At 44.3% G+C, this 18721-nt stretch overlaps 1 protein-coding gene across 1 annotated transcript; it reads right to left on the bottom strand.

Annotated features, from left to right (window-relative positions):
- Positions 1-556: 556 nt before the first annotated feature.
- Positions 557-18015, bottom strand: cfap44 (cilia and flagella associated protein 44; the record flags this gene model as incomplete). Its single annotated transcript, XM_079179272.1, has 33 exons — positions 557-943; positions 1894-2028; positions 2217-2377; positions 2551-2752; positions 2843-2959; positions 4013-4143; positions 4665-4781; positions 4860-5055; positions 5496-5699; positions 5842-6085; positions 6594-6835; positions 6930-7107; positions 7295-7442; positions 7708-7919; positions 8376-8506; positions 8905-9067; positions 9355-9410; positions 10512-10791; positions 11040-11182; positions 11819-12094; positions 12375-12527; positions 12619-12729; positions 13439-13648; positions 13737-13831; positions 13919-14054; positions 14543-14590; positions 14684-14839; positions 15168-15332; positions 15523-15637; positions 15731-15947; positions 16039-16141; positions 17656-17818; positions 17933-18015. 33 exons carry the CDS (start codon positions 18013-18015, stop codon positions 557-559), a joined length of 5478 nt encoding a protein of 1825 aa, XP_079035398.1.
- Positions 18016-18721: the final 706 nt, after the last annotated feature.

Raw genomic sequence — 18721 nt, 5'->3', positions numbered from 1 at the left:
AGAGTGCTGGATTATGAATACCTATGAATGTGTTAAATGTGTGTGTAAAATGGAACATTTAGATTGGAGGCTTCACCGGACTCAGCTGACAGAAGTAGGTCATTAACCATTTGGTTCGGGTGCAGCTAAGTGGTCTTAACACAGAGTGAAAATGCTCAAAGGGGTTAATAGAAGCAGGGTAATCAAGCGTTGATTGACAACTAAGGATTCAAAGGTGTTGAGTGGAAATGTAGATGGTAGACCAGTCACAGTAATCCTGGGTCTAGAGTTAGCTTCTCGAGGCTACGAGACGTTTAACTAAATCGGAATGTATGGATGGAATATTAAACTGTATTATTTAGCTGAGAAAAATGAGAAGTATCAAAGGGTTTAAAACTAGCTTTCAGTAAATACAAATGTAAACACCCTCATCATTTAAAGCTTTGAATTATGAACAAACACAGGAGTCAACCAACTGAAGTATTTTTTAATTCTAAGAATAGCAATAATTCCGAAGAAAGTGCTATTATTGAGCACAGCTCCCTTGCTTTACAGGGACAGTATGCGTTTTCTGTCCTCAGTGAAGTAGCTCCCTGTCTGCTGGGAGACTTTTATACTTTGAGCTGTTTGGACGGCCGCCCTGATCCTCGTTTGCTGGTGTGGGTGTGGCGGACAAAGGGGTGAGCGGGGGCAGCGGGGCATGGTCGGCCGGGAGGACGTGGCCTCCTTTACGGGACACGAAGCCAGTGTGGGTGCAGCCTCTGAGGGTGGGCAAGGGGGCGAGAAAGGGCAGCGAGGGCAGCGGGGCCCGGCCCGGGGGCAGGACGTGGCCTCCTTGACGGGACAGGAGGGCAATCTCTCTCCTGAGGGCCCCGGCCTGCTGCGATTGGGTTTTCACCAGCCCATGGAGCCTCAAAATCTCCTCCTGATCCACACGTCTCCTGTTATCCTGGAACTGTCTGCCCTGGAAATACACAAAGAGATACTCATAATAAACATGCAGTGTACAGATGGACAGACACAAACAAACTCACACATATATGTCAGTACACAAGGTGCATAGTCACCAATGCACCTTCACTCAGCTAGGCTAAAGGGCTGTCAGGACATCTTGGGTTTAAAATCGGACCCAGAACCTTTGTCCAATAGTCATCGGATCTGACAGACAATGGTGAAAGTGCCCAAAAAATATTAATTGTTTGGGCACTTAGAGGCTGCCGAACAAGCCGGAAGCGGTGCAACACAATATATTGTTTTATTTGATAGTGAGAGACAGAGACAGGGGATGACATGAGGAAAAAGGGCCCTGGGCCAGACTCAAACCCCGGCCACTGCGGCAAGGACCTCAATGGTCACAATCTACGCAGTGAGCTACCAGAGTGCCTCCAATTTAATGATTTATTTTATAACTTGTTATAAAAAAAGCCTCCTTTGGACAGGTGTATGTCACATGTTATCTCCTTATATAGTGGCAGCACATTAGCAGCTGCAAACCTCCACACCCAGCAGACACGGAGCAACTTTATAATCCCACTGAGGTCAAAGTGTCTCCTCCAGCGTCTTTGAGTATCTGGGTCGTGAGCTACTGAATGCGCCGCTATGTTCACCAGCTAGAAATGTGCCGTATGAAATGAAAGACACCTCAATGCTCCGTAGAGCTCCACAGCTGGTTATAATTCCCTGTGGGTTCATCACATAACGTGTAGTTATTTCACATTGTTGATATAAAAACACTGATGTGCTTTCATAAATATCGACCAGATGTATGTATGGACGGACGGACGGCCAAGGATGTCCAGACGCGGAAGCATAAGTAAGGTCAGCGAAAGGGAAGTTGGAATCTACCATATTAGCATATGTGGTTCCCAGCTTTGATCAATATTACATATGAAATGATTTCAATACGCAGTTTACCATTTTCTTCTGCCTGGCGTTGAGTTTACGCTCCACTTCCATTGTCTTGTCCAAGAGGTTGGTCTTGCAGAGCACTAGCTCTGTGTTACACTTGGTTACCTCCATCAGAGCCTGATGGGCCTCTTCCACCTTCATCTGGATATCACACACAAATCCAGAAAAAGATCAATAAACACACTCCAATTTAAGCTTTTCATTTTCATTTCGTTTTAAAAACAACTTAAAGTTTAACTTCAGGTAAAGAGGATCAGAACAAAATAGATTGCCTAAGGCCCGCAAGCACACACACACACACACACACACACACACACACGTCAGCGTACATCCCACTGTTTGATTTCCTTGGCGTAGGCAGCTTCTCGGAGGAATTTCTCCTGCTTAAGCTCCTCCACCATCCTGTTCCCCGACAGCATCTTGAGAGCCTCCAGATCCACCAGCCTCCCAAATTTCAAAATCATCAGCTGGTTGCAGCGCTTTTCCAGCGCTACACCGACACACAACAACACAGAGATCAGTATCTAACAATGTCATTTTTCCAGCACTGGCAATAATCATTGATGTGCATCTGAATTTCACCGGTATCTAACCCTAACACATAATCAGAGGTTTCAGGTTAAACCAGATCCAGGACCAGGCGTTGGCCTGTGGGGAGCTCACCCTGGATGTTGGCGTCCATGTCCCTGCGGTCATGGAGGAGCCTGACGTGATGCTTGTGCGCCTCACCGTACAGATCACTCTGCTCATTCTTCTCCGTCGTCAACTGGTTGATGCGCTCCTGCAGCCTGTTGAGCTCCGTCACGTCCAGCACCAACGCCGGGCTCAGGTCTGACGGCACCGAGTCGTTTAGGACAAACTTAATCTGGTTGACGGATGGAGTAATTGCATGAGATGACAAAGTCAAAACACCAGTTTTGTCACCAGTGAGCCTCCACAGTTTTGGACTGTATACCTGGTGCAGTCTGAGAGGAACCACCACATCCAGTTCGTTCATTTTCCGCTGCTTCTCCCTGTTGATTAACTCAAAGTCGTCCTCTGCTGCCTTCCGACTGGCCATCATCGATTTCTCCTGCAGAGCCGAGCAGACACAACAAACACACGACAATCTTCTTTTGGTCATTTAAAGTACAATCTACCGCAATCTATTTTTTTTAAAACATCCCCCACTTTGAGTCCACTTGTAAGAGATACACTCTTTTGGAATTGCTTTCTCTTTCGCCAGAGAGTAAGAAGCTTATCACCAAATTAGTGAATTACCTCTCTAATGGTTTCTGTATCTGTCAACTGTTTAAACGAGATTTGGGAAAAGGGAACTCAATGCTGCGTTGCCTGGTGAAACATGGACGACTGCGCCTCCCTGTATTCATACAGTAGTTGTTCAATAATCAGAAGGTACAGGTTTATTCAGTTCCAAGTGATTCACTGTTTGCATTATTCTAACGTCATGTTGCATACATTTACCCCTTTGTGTCTCCAATCTGTAAATGTAAATAAAATGTTGCGTTTATTCTGGAACCGTCCACTAATTCATCCATTCTGGTCAAGAAGTTTTTTTCTTTTTTTCTGGGGTTTACCATAAGACTCTCTCTCTCCTAACAGAGGCTCTCTTTGGATATTTAGAGGACTCTTCAATTCTCCCTTCACACATTCAAACAGCTCTATCAAAACTACTTATTCTCAAAGACTGGAAGACATCAACTCCACCGTGCCTTTAAAAACTGGTTTCCGGTTATTCACATGGAGGAACTACTAGCTAATAATTCAAACTGTCAACATAAATGGGAGGGATTTTGACTGCATTTGTATTTAAATGATGTATTTATTGTTTTTTTGTATTCCTCTGTTTTGTTTTGTCTCCTATTTCTGATGGGTTGTATTTAACAATCACATGTGGATGATATGTATTAATAAGCAGTTTTGTGTCTCAGGCGCATGGTTAAGATGAATTTTCTCTAAGTTACTTATCTCTCCCCCAGGTGTGTGTGTGTGTGTGTGTTATCAGAAATATGTACACACACACACACACACACACACACACACCAGTATGTGAGCTGACAAAAAGAGCACACATTAGAAGGTAAACATGCCAGATGAGATGAGGAGACAGGAAGATGAGTATGACCTTCTTGAAGAGGGTTTCGCACTCCTTCTTCAGAGCTTCAGCACTCTTCCTCTCCTCCACCAGCAGTTCCTCCAGGTCCAGCCGACGCTCACGCAGCTGCAGTGTGTCCTCAAACAACTCTGGGTCGCAGTCTGACACACACACACACACACACTTGCGATGTCTTTTTTTAAGAGCACAAAGTTCTGCATAGATTAAGCGTCTTAGTTTTGCTCTCAAAGTGCACCAGATTGATGCGTTTAAAATGATATTCAAAATCTTTGTCACAGCGTAGGAGAGCACATTGCTCGCCAGATAATCAGTCACACAACATCCTCGTAATCAACACGGACTCACACAAAAGAGAGAAAAGGCTTGTGCTGTGCTGGGATCGTAATGCTACACTGATGACGGAAAAATGAGCCGAACAAAGTTCTCGCTCAATAGATCGGCAACGAGTGCTAGCCAATCACAGCAACGAGAGACGAGACTGGGTGTGTCTTAGCCCCCCCCCCCCCCCCCCCCTCCCCCGCCCAGCCTGCTTATGCTGATACGTTTTTCAAGTTCTGGAGACAATTTGAACTCAGGGGTTGAGTTTCTCTTTGAGTTAGTAGGAAACTGCTACACTGGTAAGAATGTAAAGGTTCACACTTCACTGTGAAAAAATACTGACCTGGTGGGCAAACACTGCCGTCCAGAGCAGCTTCTCCCCCGTCTGTGTCATCATCGTAGTCATCCTCATCATCATCATCATCCCAGTCATCGTCTTCATCGCTGTCCTCCTCTTCTTCTGCAAACACCCAATTGGATCATAAAGGACACATTGATACACACACACACACAGCATCACACAATCATACTTGCGTACCTTCACTTCCTGTCTTCTCCTTCTTCTTGACACGTTTGATCTTCTTCTTGAAGACTTTGGTCAGAAACTCTTCAAACTTGTTTTCTTGGCCCAGTGAGGCCTGGAAGGAAGCCTTCAGAGCCGTCTCTTTCTCCTGCAGCCTAGCTATGTCTTCCTGCTTCAGTTCCAGCATTTCATTGAAGTCCTCCAGCTCAGACTGAGAGGAGAGAGAGAGAGCGAGAGAGGGGGGAGGATGGATGAAAAAGTACATGAGAATCTATCGATGTATTGGCACGTGTTGGACCTGCGCAGCATTCAGTGGAAGTCGCTCAGAGTTTTGGCAGCGCTCAGAGCACCTTCACACACAATCACTGTCGTTACGCAGGCAAAGCGGAACCATCAAAACCTGCTTTGAATCACGTCTATGTGTGATAGCTGGATTTATTAAAATAGAAGCATATTTGTTTTGTCAGAAAGATGGCGGACGACTGAAAAACGTGACTGAAGCGCCTTTTCCCCGGTCTGTTCTCAGGTCTGTTACTTTAAAACTCACTTTAAAATATACTTACTAAAATATACTCAGTCAGTAATTCAAATACTGATTTGTCGTGTATACTGACGTAGTGGAAAAAAAGTACAGTACATAAACTCTCCCACCGTGATGCTGCTCTCCTCCTCAATGCGTCCGTTGAGGTTCTCCTGCAGGACGACCTCCCTCCTCTCGAACTCCTTGAGGAACAGCAGCTCCTGGTAGAGCGTCAGCTGACGGAGGTCGGCCATCTTCAGCTCCCAGTCGAGACGCAGCTTCTGGTGACGCAGCAGCATGAGCTCTGCGTCAAACTGACACTCCGAACTCTCCATCTGACGATGAAAAACACACATCCACGGATTATACCACAATGTTATATACCGTTAGCCTGAGATGTTCAGGGAGTTCCAGAAGATATTTTTCCTCATGAATATACATTTAACGTCAATTGCTTTTATTGGATGAAAAACGTACCTGCTCCAGCAGACAGTCCTGCTCGTGCAGCAGTCTGACCTCCTCCTCCTTCCGGAGTTCCTCCTTGAGCTCGCTCAGCTCTGTGCCTTCCTCCTGTGCCGTCTCTTCTTCTTCTTCTCTGGTTCCAGATGAAGCGGACAGACTGGGAGTCCCTTCCTCTCCTCTCTCCTCCTCCTCTTCTTCCATCTCTTTCTCCAGCTGCTCCAGTAAACGTGTGGCTCCCTCCTGCTCAGTAGTCTGGAACCTGTTTGAAAATAAAAAACGAAATGCCTTCCTTTAAAAACCACACAATCAGCAACAATTTAGAACATCCTGGGGATGTTGCTCTGCTATTAGCTTAGCTGTGGTTTAAAGTCAGATCACTTAAACCCCATTACTGTATCTTAAGAAGCTGCAGTTTGACTGTCCTGTAGTTATCAGGTCATTGTATTTGAGGTTTAACTAAAACCGGCTGCAGACCTGGTTGAAGTAGGGTTTCAGTGCAGTATCTGGGCTGATTTTTTACAGTTCCGATTATTTTATTAATTTCTAAAATAAACAAGAGAGCATCTTGCGATGTGATCACACCAGTCATGACACCAAATCGGGCCAGGGTCGTTAGTGTTATATCTTCCATTTTTTTAAATTATTTTTAATGTAGTCACCCCTTCCTACACTCACCTTTGTTATTTATCTTATTATATTTATCTTATTTTGACTCTTTTCTGACTCTAGACTTGGTCTTGGATCAGACTAAAACCTGGCTCTTGTACCTCTGTTCCCTCAGAACCCTGTATCGCTTCAGTGTGGCGTTGCTGTACTGCAGCTTCTTCTCCGGGGTTTCCTCTGGTAGCATAGCGGGCAGGGCAGGTGGATGGCGGTGAAGGTGGGCCGCCAGACGCTGCTGGACCTTCTGGACCTGCTGAGCCTGAGCCTCCAACCGAGACACTAGAAGAACCTTGGAGTCCCGCAACGCCACGATCCGTCGATTCATCTCAGTCTGCTTTTTAAAGATCTAGTGGGATGGACGGAGTCAGTAAAGTAATCATTTATTAATAAACCGATTTGTTTCATTAGACTGTTGATTATTTCTGTGTGTGTTTGTGTACATTTTCCTCCAGGCCCATCAGATCTGCTCTCTTCCACTCAGCATTCATCCTCAGGTGTTTCGGCACCGTAAAGTCTTTGTCTGACTTCAGTTTTAAGTCTCCGATGTTCTCGATGGCTTCGCGGATGGCCTGCACATCCCGCGGATCCTCACAGTCCTCGTTTGGCTTCTCTGCGTAACTGAGACACCAACAAGTCATTCCAATTTTTCTCCATCCTCGCAATAGTTACAGTAGTAACCCCATCGCCCCCTAGTGGGTTAATCAGGCACTACAATTGGAAGAACCATGAAGAAAAATGGAGGATGCCATGTACATTGAATTTGAGCCCAGAGGCCTGAGGCGATGTTGTTGGACACGACACTCACAATTGGGCCCATTCCTGCTTCCTCTTCTCTATCTTGGCTCGAGCTTGTTCAGCTTGCTCTGCAGCCTTCTGGAGCCTCTCGATCTGCCGATTTGTCAGCTTTACTTTACTTGATTTACGAGCCTGCGGGCGGCACTGCACCTCTTCCACTGGAGAGCACACACAGGCGATAGGTCAAGCTTGTCTTCCACATACCTAACCCTTATATAGTTATATAGAGTTATTTTTATATCTTATGTCTTTCTTAATTGCTTTTGTTATGCTTGTGTTATGATAAAAAAAAAGGAATTTGATGACACTTTTAGTGCACTTTTCTTACACATTTTGTACTTTGCAAATTCCCAATTAATATATTTCTACAAAAAAATAGGCATGTTTTTGACAGGTGAAACAAACACACAAACACTTTCCTACTTTCTAATAAGCTGCCGTCTCTTGCAGGCTCGGCTCTTGATTTTCTGCGTTCTAGTCCAGCAGCTTTATATCCGTCAATGCAGCTGGGTCTCCTCTGATGTCTGAGCTGAGATGAAGGCTCTGCGAGTGCCGGCAGACGGTAAGTGGAGACTCTGTGGTCGGTGCCGATGGCAACCACAGTGACCATGCTGGCCTCCAGAGAGTCCTTGAACCTGAAAAACAAACACAAGAGACGCGGGTTTCATTCTGGAGGCTGGTTGTATTCCTAACTTTCTACCAAGAGGGGCGAAATCTAAATAAAATCAAAACGTCTTAGGATGCCAGTCGGCTGGAATAAATGAATTCCTCCGTTTCTGTTGACTCCGAAGAAGAGATGATGGTTTAACATTTCATCCAAAAACACGTCAAAAACGTTTTTTGTTCCATTCTTAATCTTAGATGAAACATGTGGAGTAAACTAGAAAAACATATTTACCAAAGTCTCAACATAGACATGTTTCAAATTAGCTAAATAACAACCCATTATCTCAAAAGAAAAAAAATCCCACCATTAATTAAAAGACAATAATTAGCAACTATTATTAACTGTATTTAGGTCAATGATAAAGCAATTATCTGATTAATTAGATGTCTTTGTGTATGTGTGTGTGTGTGTGTTTAGTCAGTACCAGTCCTGCAGTTTGCTGAGCGCGATGCTGCAGCGCTCCTCCTCCCCGCCCATCTGCTTTCTGACCTCCCTCACCCGCTGGGCCTTCACCCTCTCTGTCTGCTCACTGAAACGCCGGTCCAGCTGCAGCTCCTACACACACAAATACACACATGCCAAACACACAATTGAGCACCTTGCCCTGACACACATTAATTCACTGCAGACTTATCCAAACCGTTGTGATAATATGCCTTACCCTAACCTTGCACACAAACCAGGTCCTAATCCCAAACCTTAATGGTTTCATTTTTAAAGGCCAGCTTTTCATCCCGCATTGAAAGGTGTGTTAGCGTGCACTTAAGTAACAGGGTTGCAGTTGTAGTGGAGGTCAGGGTTGATGGGGGATAAGACGGACAGACGCTTACGCACCAATGATGTGTGTGGTTTCTAGCGTGAATCTTTTAGTTTTATACTAAAACCAAACAGCAGCTTCAATGGCAAACCACAAGACGGTGTGTGTGTGTGTGTATGTGTGTGTGTGTGTGTACCGCAGGTTTCAGGCGAACATGCTCCGGCAGACTTTGGTTGACGTTCAGCAGCTGTTTAAACTTCTTCTGGAGCTCGACCAGCTTCTTGCGCTTCGCCACAATCTTCAGCCCGGCCTCCCGGCGCAGACGGTCCTTCTCCAGCTTCTGCTTGGTCGTCTCTATGCTGGAGGGAGTCAAGGGAGAGCCGGGGTGGGTTAGATGAGATGGAACTTTCATGTTTTTCTGGAGTTACAGTGACATCTAAATATAGATGAAGCAAAATGTCAAATATAATATATAAAAAAATGATAATAAAATAAAGAGACAATACAGTTTTCCACTGTGCAAATAACTTTCACAAATAGAGACATAGAAAGCAACAAAAGTGATACATTGAGATACAAAAGACAAGAATGAAGTGACAAAATAAAAGAGGACCACATTTTCCCTAAACGGATAATTCACGCTCACCTGTAGGCAGCTGGGTCCTCAATGTCCTGGGCTAACACCTCATTCTCAAGACCCACCTGTTAGAATACCATGTAAACAAGAGGATTACTATCTTCATTGATATTCATCTACAACCATCCATTTGGCCAACCTGCAACACTCCGTCCAACAACAATTAACATCTTCTCCTCTGTCCTAGACTAATGCAGTTTAAAAACTCATAAGGTTACAAAATGTGAAGAACATTGTTTTCCTATATGTGTCGCTGTCCTTTGGTTTTCACCTGCAACAGACACAGAAATTAATCTTATAGGCAGTTTGTTCCTGAAGGAAATAAGGCAGTTTGTTCCTGAAGGAAATACATATCATTGTAGGAAGATGTTGCAAAATGTTTTACACATTTACCAAACTTCACTTGTTACTGTATTTATAAGCCCACATACTCGTACCTGGCTCATGTAGAAGGAGCTCATTGCCATTGTCAATTTTATTTAAGTATCAACCTGTACAACATCCTCTGTCCTTTGAGCCTCGATGTAGATAAATCAAAAAAGTCCACAAAACAATTTAACAAGAAGCAAGACAAAGAATCTCCAGCCATGCTAGCGAGGTTGTACTTAGGCACAGCAGTGCGTTGAGCTAAATGCTAATATCGACATGCTAACATGCTCACAATGTCAATGCTAACATCCTGATGTTAAGCAGGTATGTTCTACCTGTTCACCATCTTAGTTCAGCATGTTAGCATGTTGATATTTGCTGATTAGCATTAAACAAAAAGAACAGCTGAGGCTGATGGGAAGGTCATTCATCTTGACCTGATGACAGCACAAGATGAACAGTTAATGCAAATCTGTCGCATAGTTATGTAGCTCAAAACGTGACCCTCACGATGGCACTAGGGTTATTAGAATACATCCTCTGGGAACCATGAATGTCTGTACCACATTTTGTGCCAATGAATTCAGTATGTGTAGATATACTCCCCCAGAAAAGGGAACATTTTCACCTGCTGGTGGCACTAGCGGAAATATCAAAGTCGACAAGCTTCAACCTCTGGGGAACATGATTGTCTAAAAAATGTCATTCTATGTCTGTCGATCCATCCAATAGTGGTGGAGCGACTGGCAGATTGACTTTGTTCATCCATAGAGCCACAATGCATTAAATGGACTGACCCTGGGTGAAGGAACCTTGGCCCCCTTTTTCTGCAGGCCTTTCTCGAGCTCCTCTGGAGGAAGCAGGCTGAAGGAGAAGATGTTGCCGTCATCTCCCGCCGTCAGCACAAAGTGGTCGTCGTGGCTGCAGCGGATGTGCCGCAGGTGTCCGTACTGGTTGTCGTGGACACTGAGAGCCCAGTAGGCCTGCATGGAGGTGAGGCTGCTGTCACCGGGCTGCAGAGGGTAAACCCTGATGAAGCCTGAGTGCATGCCGCAGAGCAGCAGCTGCCTGTTGGAGCTACACGGCAAAACACCAGGAGGGAAACTTTATACAGGTACGAGCACTGTGGCTCTAAATGTGAAGGGGCCTCTAAAGTTTGCCTTCTAAAGAGTTCCTTGATTTCTGGCCTTATTTCACACAATTTTTGCTAAAGAAGATTGTTTTGTTTTCTGCGTTATCCAATATAGTCCAATATTCACTCTCCTTTTAGCTCTGTTTTGGTCTTAAACTCCAAATACAGTATGTATTACTTTTCGTCCGGCTACCTGAAGGTGACAGAGCGAATGGGGTCGTCATCTGTGCTGTGGACAGGCAGGAAGTCAAAGGGCTCATCCTGCCGATGGTCCGGATCCTGGTCCTGCTTCTCAGAGAACTTACAGTGATACAGGAAACCTGAGTCAAAGCCGCCCTGCAGGAGAAATGGATTCAATCTTTAAGGAAAAACCAAATGTCCTCTGGGATTGTTTCTGTGATAAGGTGTTATCATTTAATCTTGTTTCAATTAAACTGTGGGCCTGGGTATCGTTTAAAGATCTTTGATAATAGTTTAGAAACATACCCGTGCTATGGTACACCGTACAATTTTGGAGTGTTTTTTATATATAATTTGTTGTTATTTAATATATTGACTTTGCATTTTGACACTGGACCAAATACTTAAAGTTTACAGTAATGCTGCCCCGGTGTGAGTTATTAGAAAGCATGCCGTCATTCCGGAAGCAAAAGAGGCGTCACTTATAACTCAACAGTGTCAGCGTGTCGCACAATGCCGGCTGCCTCATTTACACAGAAATTTAAGTTACTACCTCCTCTGCCGGCGGAACAACTCCCCTCATTTCGTACCTTTTATACAGAACGGCAACAGCGCAACATTCCTGCCTTCGAGGACACATTTCAGACTAAAGACCAGCTAATGGTAGACGGGTTGTCCAATTGGGGACAAAAGCTGTGTCGCCTTTGGGAAAAAGCTGATTTCTGGGTCAGTGGTTAAGGTTAGATGAGGGATATAGTTAGTGGCATGTGTGGTGTGTGTGTGTGTGTGTACCATGGAGAGCCAGAACTGTCCAGGCTGTGAGTAGAAGCCACAGTAGAGAGGACTTGGAGGGTCGGGGATGGAGATAGCGGGCAACTCCTCCTCCTCCTCCTCCTCCTCCTGCTCCTCCTCCTGCTCCTCCTCCTCCTTCTCCTCCTCCTCCTCCTCCTCCTTCTCTTCTTCTTCCACTGGCTCTGCATCCAGCTGCTTCGATTCCTTCAACCTCTCTTCTCTCTCTTTCTTCTTCTTCTCCTTTACGGCTTGACGTCTCGCAATTTCCTCCTCTCTCTGAAATACACAAACACACAAATGAAAATGTGAATGGTCTAAACCTGACATAGAGTTGGTTATTTCCACAAAAGTCATGCAGATATCGTTTTTAAAAAAAATCTAAGAAGAAGAAGAAATGAAAGGAAAGAAAACTACTTGAATGACACACGACGAGTAATTATGGTGTAGATTACAAATAAAACATACAGTATGACGTAATACAGCCAATACAGGACATTATCACTATCAACAATTAATACCCTACAAACGAAATCTAAGACATATAAAAAGCACAGACCTTGATTCGAGATTTGATACTCCTGAACCTGAAATATATGCTGGGCAGCTCAGGCAGCTGGAAGGTTTTGGTCGGCCTCTGGGCCTCTGGATCAGGCCTGTGCACCTCGACCACATGACCGCTCTGACACAGGATGAGCAGCCTGCTTTCACTCTGGGTAAAATGGGAACAGAAATCGGTTGAACATATCATCGACACCTCACAAGAGACATTTGTGTGCAAGAGGGTGGGAGACCAGACTTACGTGGGAATGAGGTGACCACTCCAGCGCCTGCACCGGCCCAGGAACGTGGACAAAGCCGATGGGGTCGTGTTTCTCCCCGACGGTGAAGAAGAACACAGTGCTGTCGGAGCTCTGAGGGGAAGGGCGGAGGTGAGAGGTGAGAGGTCAGAAAGGTGAGATGAATAAGTGAAACAAAACCACGGGCTAATTAAGTGTCTATAGAAACTTCTCAAACCTCTCCACCAGTGGTAATGTCCACCAGATTAGTATTTCTATGGTAAGTCAGAATTTATTTGATTTTAGATATTCACACAAAACCAAGCAAGTTGTTTGATCTTTGTGTTTTAAATTTCGTCTTGCAAAGTAAAGACGTTAATTGTGTTTCCGTCAGAATAAGCGTTTGACCAATGGCATCCATGTGTGTTGCCATTATGAGATTGAGGGTGAGGTGATATCAAGAGCTAATAATTCATATCCATCATTAGCACAGGCTGAGATCCCCTATATCAACAAAAGCTGTCAGATTAAGTTGAATTGACAGTAACAGTAGTAACTCACTGCTGAGGAAATTTGCACACGGCTATCAGGTCTAAAGATATCTTACACTTAAGGAGACTTCCTCCTCAATAAATATCGCATAACTGCTTAGAATAATTCCAGAGTCCAGGCTGACCATAGCTGTCATCTTTAACGAAGGAGTAAAATACAAACCTTTCAAGCCCACAGGCGGCAGGTGTTAAAACTCAAAAGATAGGTTTTAAAAGGTATTCCTTCAAACCGTTAAGTCTATTTCAAAACATACATTTTCCGAAACCCGGTGTTTTCTTGGAAAACCTCTTACCCCCGTGGCTAAGATCTCTCCATTTCGCTCATATGCAACAGCAGTTACATGGGCATTATGGGGTTTGAAGGCCTGTTTGAGGCGCAGCTTGGCATCTCCTTTGGGGCTGCGCCCGGTGACCACGTGCAGCCTTTGAGGGTCGTACAGCTCCAGTAACCGGACCACCCCGTCCTCAAAGCCCGTCACCAGTAGACTTCCACTCTGGTTCACCTAAGGACAAAATGCCAGAGCCTCACAGGTCCGTTTTCAGTCAGTGCTCATGTGGGAGCATGACACATCTTCACATCGACACACTCACCAAAGGTGGAGCCCAGCAGAGGGCAGTACCGCCCTGATTGAAGCGACTGCTGGTCAGCTCTCTTTTGGCCAGGAAGTCAAAAACTTTGACTGAATCTGGAGACAAGGGACAAGCAGACAGAGTACCTTTTTATAATGCGTGTGTGTGTGTGTAAATGTGTCCGTGTATTTGCGAACATGTACTGCAGGTGTGCAGGTGTGGAAATGTGTGGCACTCGCGGTCTAGAGCGGTCGTGGCCATCAGGTGAGATTTCCTCGACACGTCCAGGCCCTGGATCGCCCCGGCGTGGAAGGTAAACAGGCACTGTGGATCAGGAGTCTGCACACACAGATGACACGCCAACTGTTTCTTCACTGGGAGAGGACACTGCGTTCGTTCATCTTACTCATTCATCATAACATGTGACGATACAATATGGTTTGCTATCAGGCTTGGGGAGTAACGGAATGTATGGAACGGCGTTGCAGTACGAAATTAGGACGCAAAAATCATCTACATGTGATGCGACTCTCCAATAGTAAAGTGTCATGTAAAACAGGTATACACACGGTATACTCTTGTTTTGGTTATTCACAGACAAATACATTGACTTTTTAAAAAGGTGCAGATCAATTAAAGCAATTTTCTCTCCTCACACACACAATTCTTTCTTACAATCACCACAGTTAGGAAACGATTTTTAAAAAAGATCACAATTATAGAATGAGAAATGTTGCTGCAATGTTTGGCCTAGCTGGCCAAAAATAAAATGCTTTGCTTCATACAAAGCTTAACATACACATTACGTCTCTATAAAAGAAACTCACAGTGTAGGTGAATGAAAGATCCAGTTTCCAGATGGCTCCGTTGGAATCCTATAAGACGGCATAGTGGAGGGATTAGGTTAAGGGCGGATCGTGTATAGCAAATGGTTTTAATTAGTGACCTTTGACCTTTGGCCCTCTGACCTGAGCAAAACAGATGAAGGAGTCCGGCTCGGAGCTCCTCACCACAGAGGAGAGGCAGACGTTGTGCCCGACCACCAACTCGTTCATGGGCTCGAGCTCAAACCTGCTGCCGTCGCCGTTACCTTCGGCAGTGTCGATGCTCTCGAAGTCCCAACCCTGCATGGTGGCAGAAGTCATACTTCTTATAAGAAAACTGAATGCAGAAAATCTCCATATGGATCATCATTCCTGCTCGATTAGGTTTTTCCTAAATTAAATTATCTAATTTAAATACAGAGCCTCTTCAGATTGGAGCCAAATGACTGTGTTGTGTTTCTCTGTTTGTGCTTGGACAAAATGAATCCGCCACTGATGACCAAACATTCACATGTGCTCATTGTTCAGTTTAGCAAAAATCATTTTGAAAAACATCTGACAGTCAAACTTGACAAGACACGTTCTAAAAGTGAAGCGTATTGAGGTTGTGTTATTGCGAGGATCTTACCCGGACCACTCCGTCAGAGCCAATCGTCATCAGCTGTACGTCTTCCAGGACGAAGGGCTGGACCATCCCAGTGTGGCAGCTCCGCCCCTCCTTACGGCAAATCTCCACCTTGATGCCATTCCCATCCCACAGCAACAAGTTGCCCCAGTCTGAGCCAGACACCACCTGACAGGAGGAGACGGTCAGAAGTAACTGTAGAGTCTTACAGAGGATTTTAGAAACCAAAATATTTTTGACCTTGCAAACTGGATTTAGTGGGTTAGGGTTAGGATTGTGTGAGGGTCTTGTTCCATACATTTCGAGGCCTTCCTGACTTTCGCAAAACCCCAACCTGTCAGAAAATCAGGGCACAGACCTTTCCTTTAGGAAGTTCCACGTAGCCCTCAATATCAGTCGCTGCAGTTTTCCCAAAATGTCCCATAAGTCCTTGCAACTTAAGGCCTGTGAATGTGCCGGCCGTTTGCCAGAACCTGGGAGAGACAAGGACAGAAGGTATTTCTAAATTAGTTGAGAAAAACAAAACAGAGGTGCCGGGTTTTAGGAGGATACAGTAAGCCCTTTACTTGATGTGTCCAGATCCTGAGGATGTGAGCTGACCCGGGTTGTACGGGGAGAAGCTGACTTGGTAGACCTCCTGAGAAACGGCCTTGCAGCTCACCATCACCATCTCCTTCCTCCAGTCCCACAGCGTCAGCATGTAGTCCGGTGCGCTCCCCACGCTGGCCAGCAGGCTCCCGTCAGGGTTAAAATCCACAAAGCTGTATGCCCGCTCTGTACCGCCTACATACATGAAAGTTCAAAGATTATCATCAATAAAAACGTCACATTTGGAAAAAAAAAGTATATCGCAATGCATCTTGGTCCCATTTACCTCTGAGGATGCAGAACGGTCGTAGCGAGGGATATTCATATACTATGATGTCGGGCTGCTTTCCCTTCTCTGCTACAACAAAGTACTCCTTGCTAGGGTGGGCCTTGACATGCACACACACACACACACACACACACACACACACACACACACACACACACACACACACACACACACAAATCATTTTTAAGCAATAGTCAGTGATGCATTTTGTCTCCACATACATGTTATGCAGAATATCACAAAATCATTTTTGTATATGGGTATTTCTGAGAAATTGTATTATGCTCAATCAGTGACCTCATATGTTGTAAGAGGGATCACTGAGCATACTCTTAGGGATGCTCATACGTGCACCTGTAAAACCAAATCTGCAAAGCATTAGATAATGCCATATTTCCATATTTAAACACTACTTTTCAGAAAACTTTTAATATAAAAAATAATTGTTTTAATGTAAGTCATCAACTGGGGTAGATTCATGGGGATATTTATTAGGTATTTCCCCCTTTAGTGTCTTGCAAAATGTATGGAATTTTACAATACATATCTTTAAAGGCTGTTTTCTCAAAAATAGTTTATTTTTTCTCAAACTCTGAGTCAGATCTCCACTTCAGAAGCACTTATACACACACCAAACGTTCCAGTTTTATTCCTAACTATATTCTGAAGGTGATTACTGAGGGGTTTGTTCACATCACAGCCTGATTTACAAAATATTCTATTGGAAAGAACATGGTGAAACCTTTGACTCTGTCAACAAAGAATGTATCCAATGTTCAGATGTCTGTTATAGAAATGTCTGCAAATTGGCACATATGTAATAAGATAATGCCTTTTTTTCTTATCTACAGTAAATGTAAAACTTCAGAGAAAATGTATATATAAAATAATCGCCTTAATATATTTAATCAACATGGGGGAGTTTTATGGTTGTATCTATATTTCTCCTGGGGTGCTGACCATTTTCAAAGCTGCAAACTCTATTGATCCCCACAGTTCCAGGCGGCCATTGATTTACATTATGGTGTGATTATCCATTTGCTCACTCTTTAAACTTGACTGAGTCATGTTGTCTATCAAAGTGAAGTCTGCATACATTTTGTCGAATGATCCACATCATTTTGTGTAGGTGCAGATTGTCAAAGTCACAGAAAAGTGAGGATGAGTATAGAGACCTAAATCGCAATTTTTATACAAGCAATACAAAAAGTACTTTGGTAATGTAGTATTACATTTCGTTATATTGTATTATATGTGAACTTAGCAAAAGTATTAATGAAAAGTGTTAATTTACTGATGCGTTCACTTGAAAGTAAGTACATTGTAGGTGATCCTTCATATTATTTTGCCTATTTGATACTTTAGCAATGCCTTATAATTTCTAATGGAATTGTAATTCTGCTTATAAAACATGTATGTTGATACTGCAGTATTTTCCTCTAAAAGATATAGCTCCGTCGAAGTAGAAATCCTCAAACAGCTACTCAAGTACCACAATTTCAAAGTTGCACTTGACTGTAGGCCTAAATGTCCGTCTGTCTATCCACTTCCTCAGTGTTTCCTGCACTCACTTACAGACAGACTGGAGCCTCAGAGGTCACTCAGCCATCTTACCGTGATGGAGCCGATTCCTCCTCCACTGCAGGAGCGGAGGTATCTCTGCTCCTTGGTGGAAACGTCCAGCAGGACGAGCAGGTTGCCTGCTATGAAGATCAGAGTACTGTCATCCAGGAGCTGCAGGTTCCTCCTGCGCCCACTGTCATAGCCAAAGGAGTGACTGAATGCAGGACGGATTAAGGATCAAGATCAGATTCACTGAAGACAGAAAGTCGGAGGAGATGTGGCATCAAATGATTTTAATGAAACTCAAGTCATTTTTAAAGAAGGATACGAGAGGTACAGGAGGTTCTCTGGGATTTCAGAGTCAGGTGTGATGGACGGTCTGGAGTGGAGTTCCTCATACTTGTAGTACATGTCTGCAGAGCGCTGCTTTTTCGATCCCTCTTCAGGCTCCTGCTGCTTCACTAGTGTTCATTGAGAGGGAAGACACATTTGAAGAGGTAAACTCCTCTAACACTTGTAGTGTGCAGAACAACTTTATTGTTTGACCTGGGGAGGAGGAAACATTTGACAGCAGCTTCCAGCCACCATCATGTTCATTTTTCCTTTAATAATTTGTACTTAGTGTGTCCAGATCCTGTCCAGGCACCATAATGTATACAGCAGTCAAAATACACACAACAATAATATTTGTCCCGCCCCTTCTCAACTGTGATTGGACGGCTGGGTGAAAAGTGACAGTGACGAGCGGAACGTTTTACTCAAAGTTAAACGTTTTAAGCGCTCCAATTGCAAATAAATAAATACGCTGGCCTCGGTTAAAAAACGCTGTTGATGGAGAAAGATCCCTAACGTTACCTTCAATGTTTCCCTGCGCCGCTGTGTGTGCGCTCTCATCCCGCTCATCCACACAGGTCGTGTTTTCGTCCAACATGTCTGCTGTCAATCAACTGCTGCTCTCCAATCTGACCAAGGGCCACTGAGTGTGATAGTAAAGTACAACGCAGCGTTAGCAACTAGCTAACATTGGAGTTTCAGCTATTCTGTATCGAACTAACAATTAAACGCTTTACGTGAAAGTTTGACTTGAGTAATGTCTGCTGGTCCGTTTTAGTTTGGA

This window comes from Pholis gunnellus, assembly GCF_910591455.1.
Source record: "Pholis gunnellus genome assembly, chromosome: 18".
Taxonomy (NCBI): domain Eukaryota; kingdom Metazoa; phylum Chordata; class Actinopteri; order Perciformes; family Pholidae; genus Pholis; species Pholis gunnellus.
Note: the sequence above shows the minus strand (reverse complement) of the source record. Positions and strands in the feature narration are given on the sequence as shown.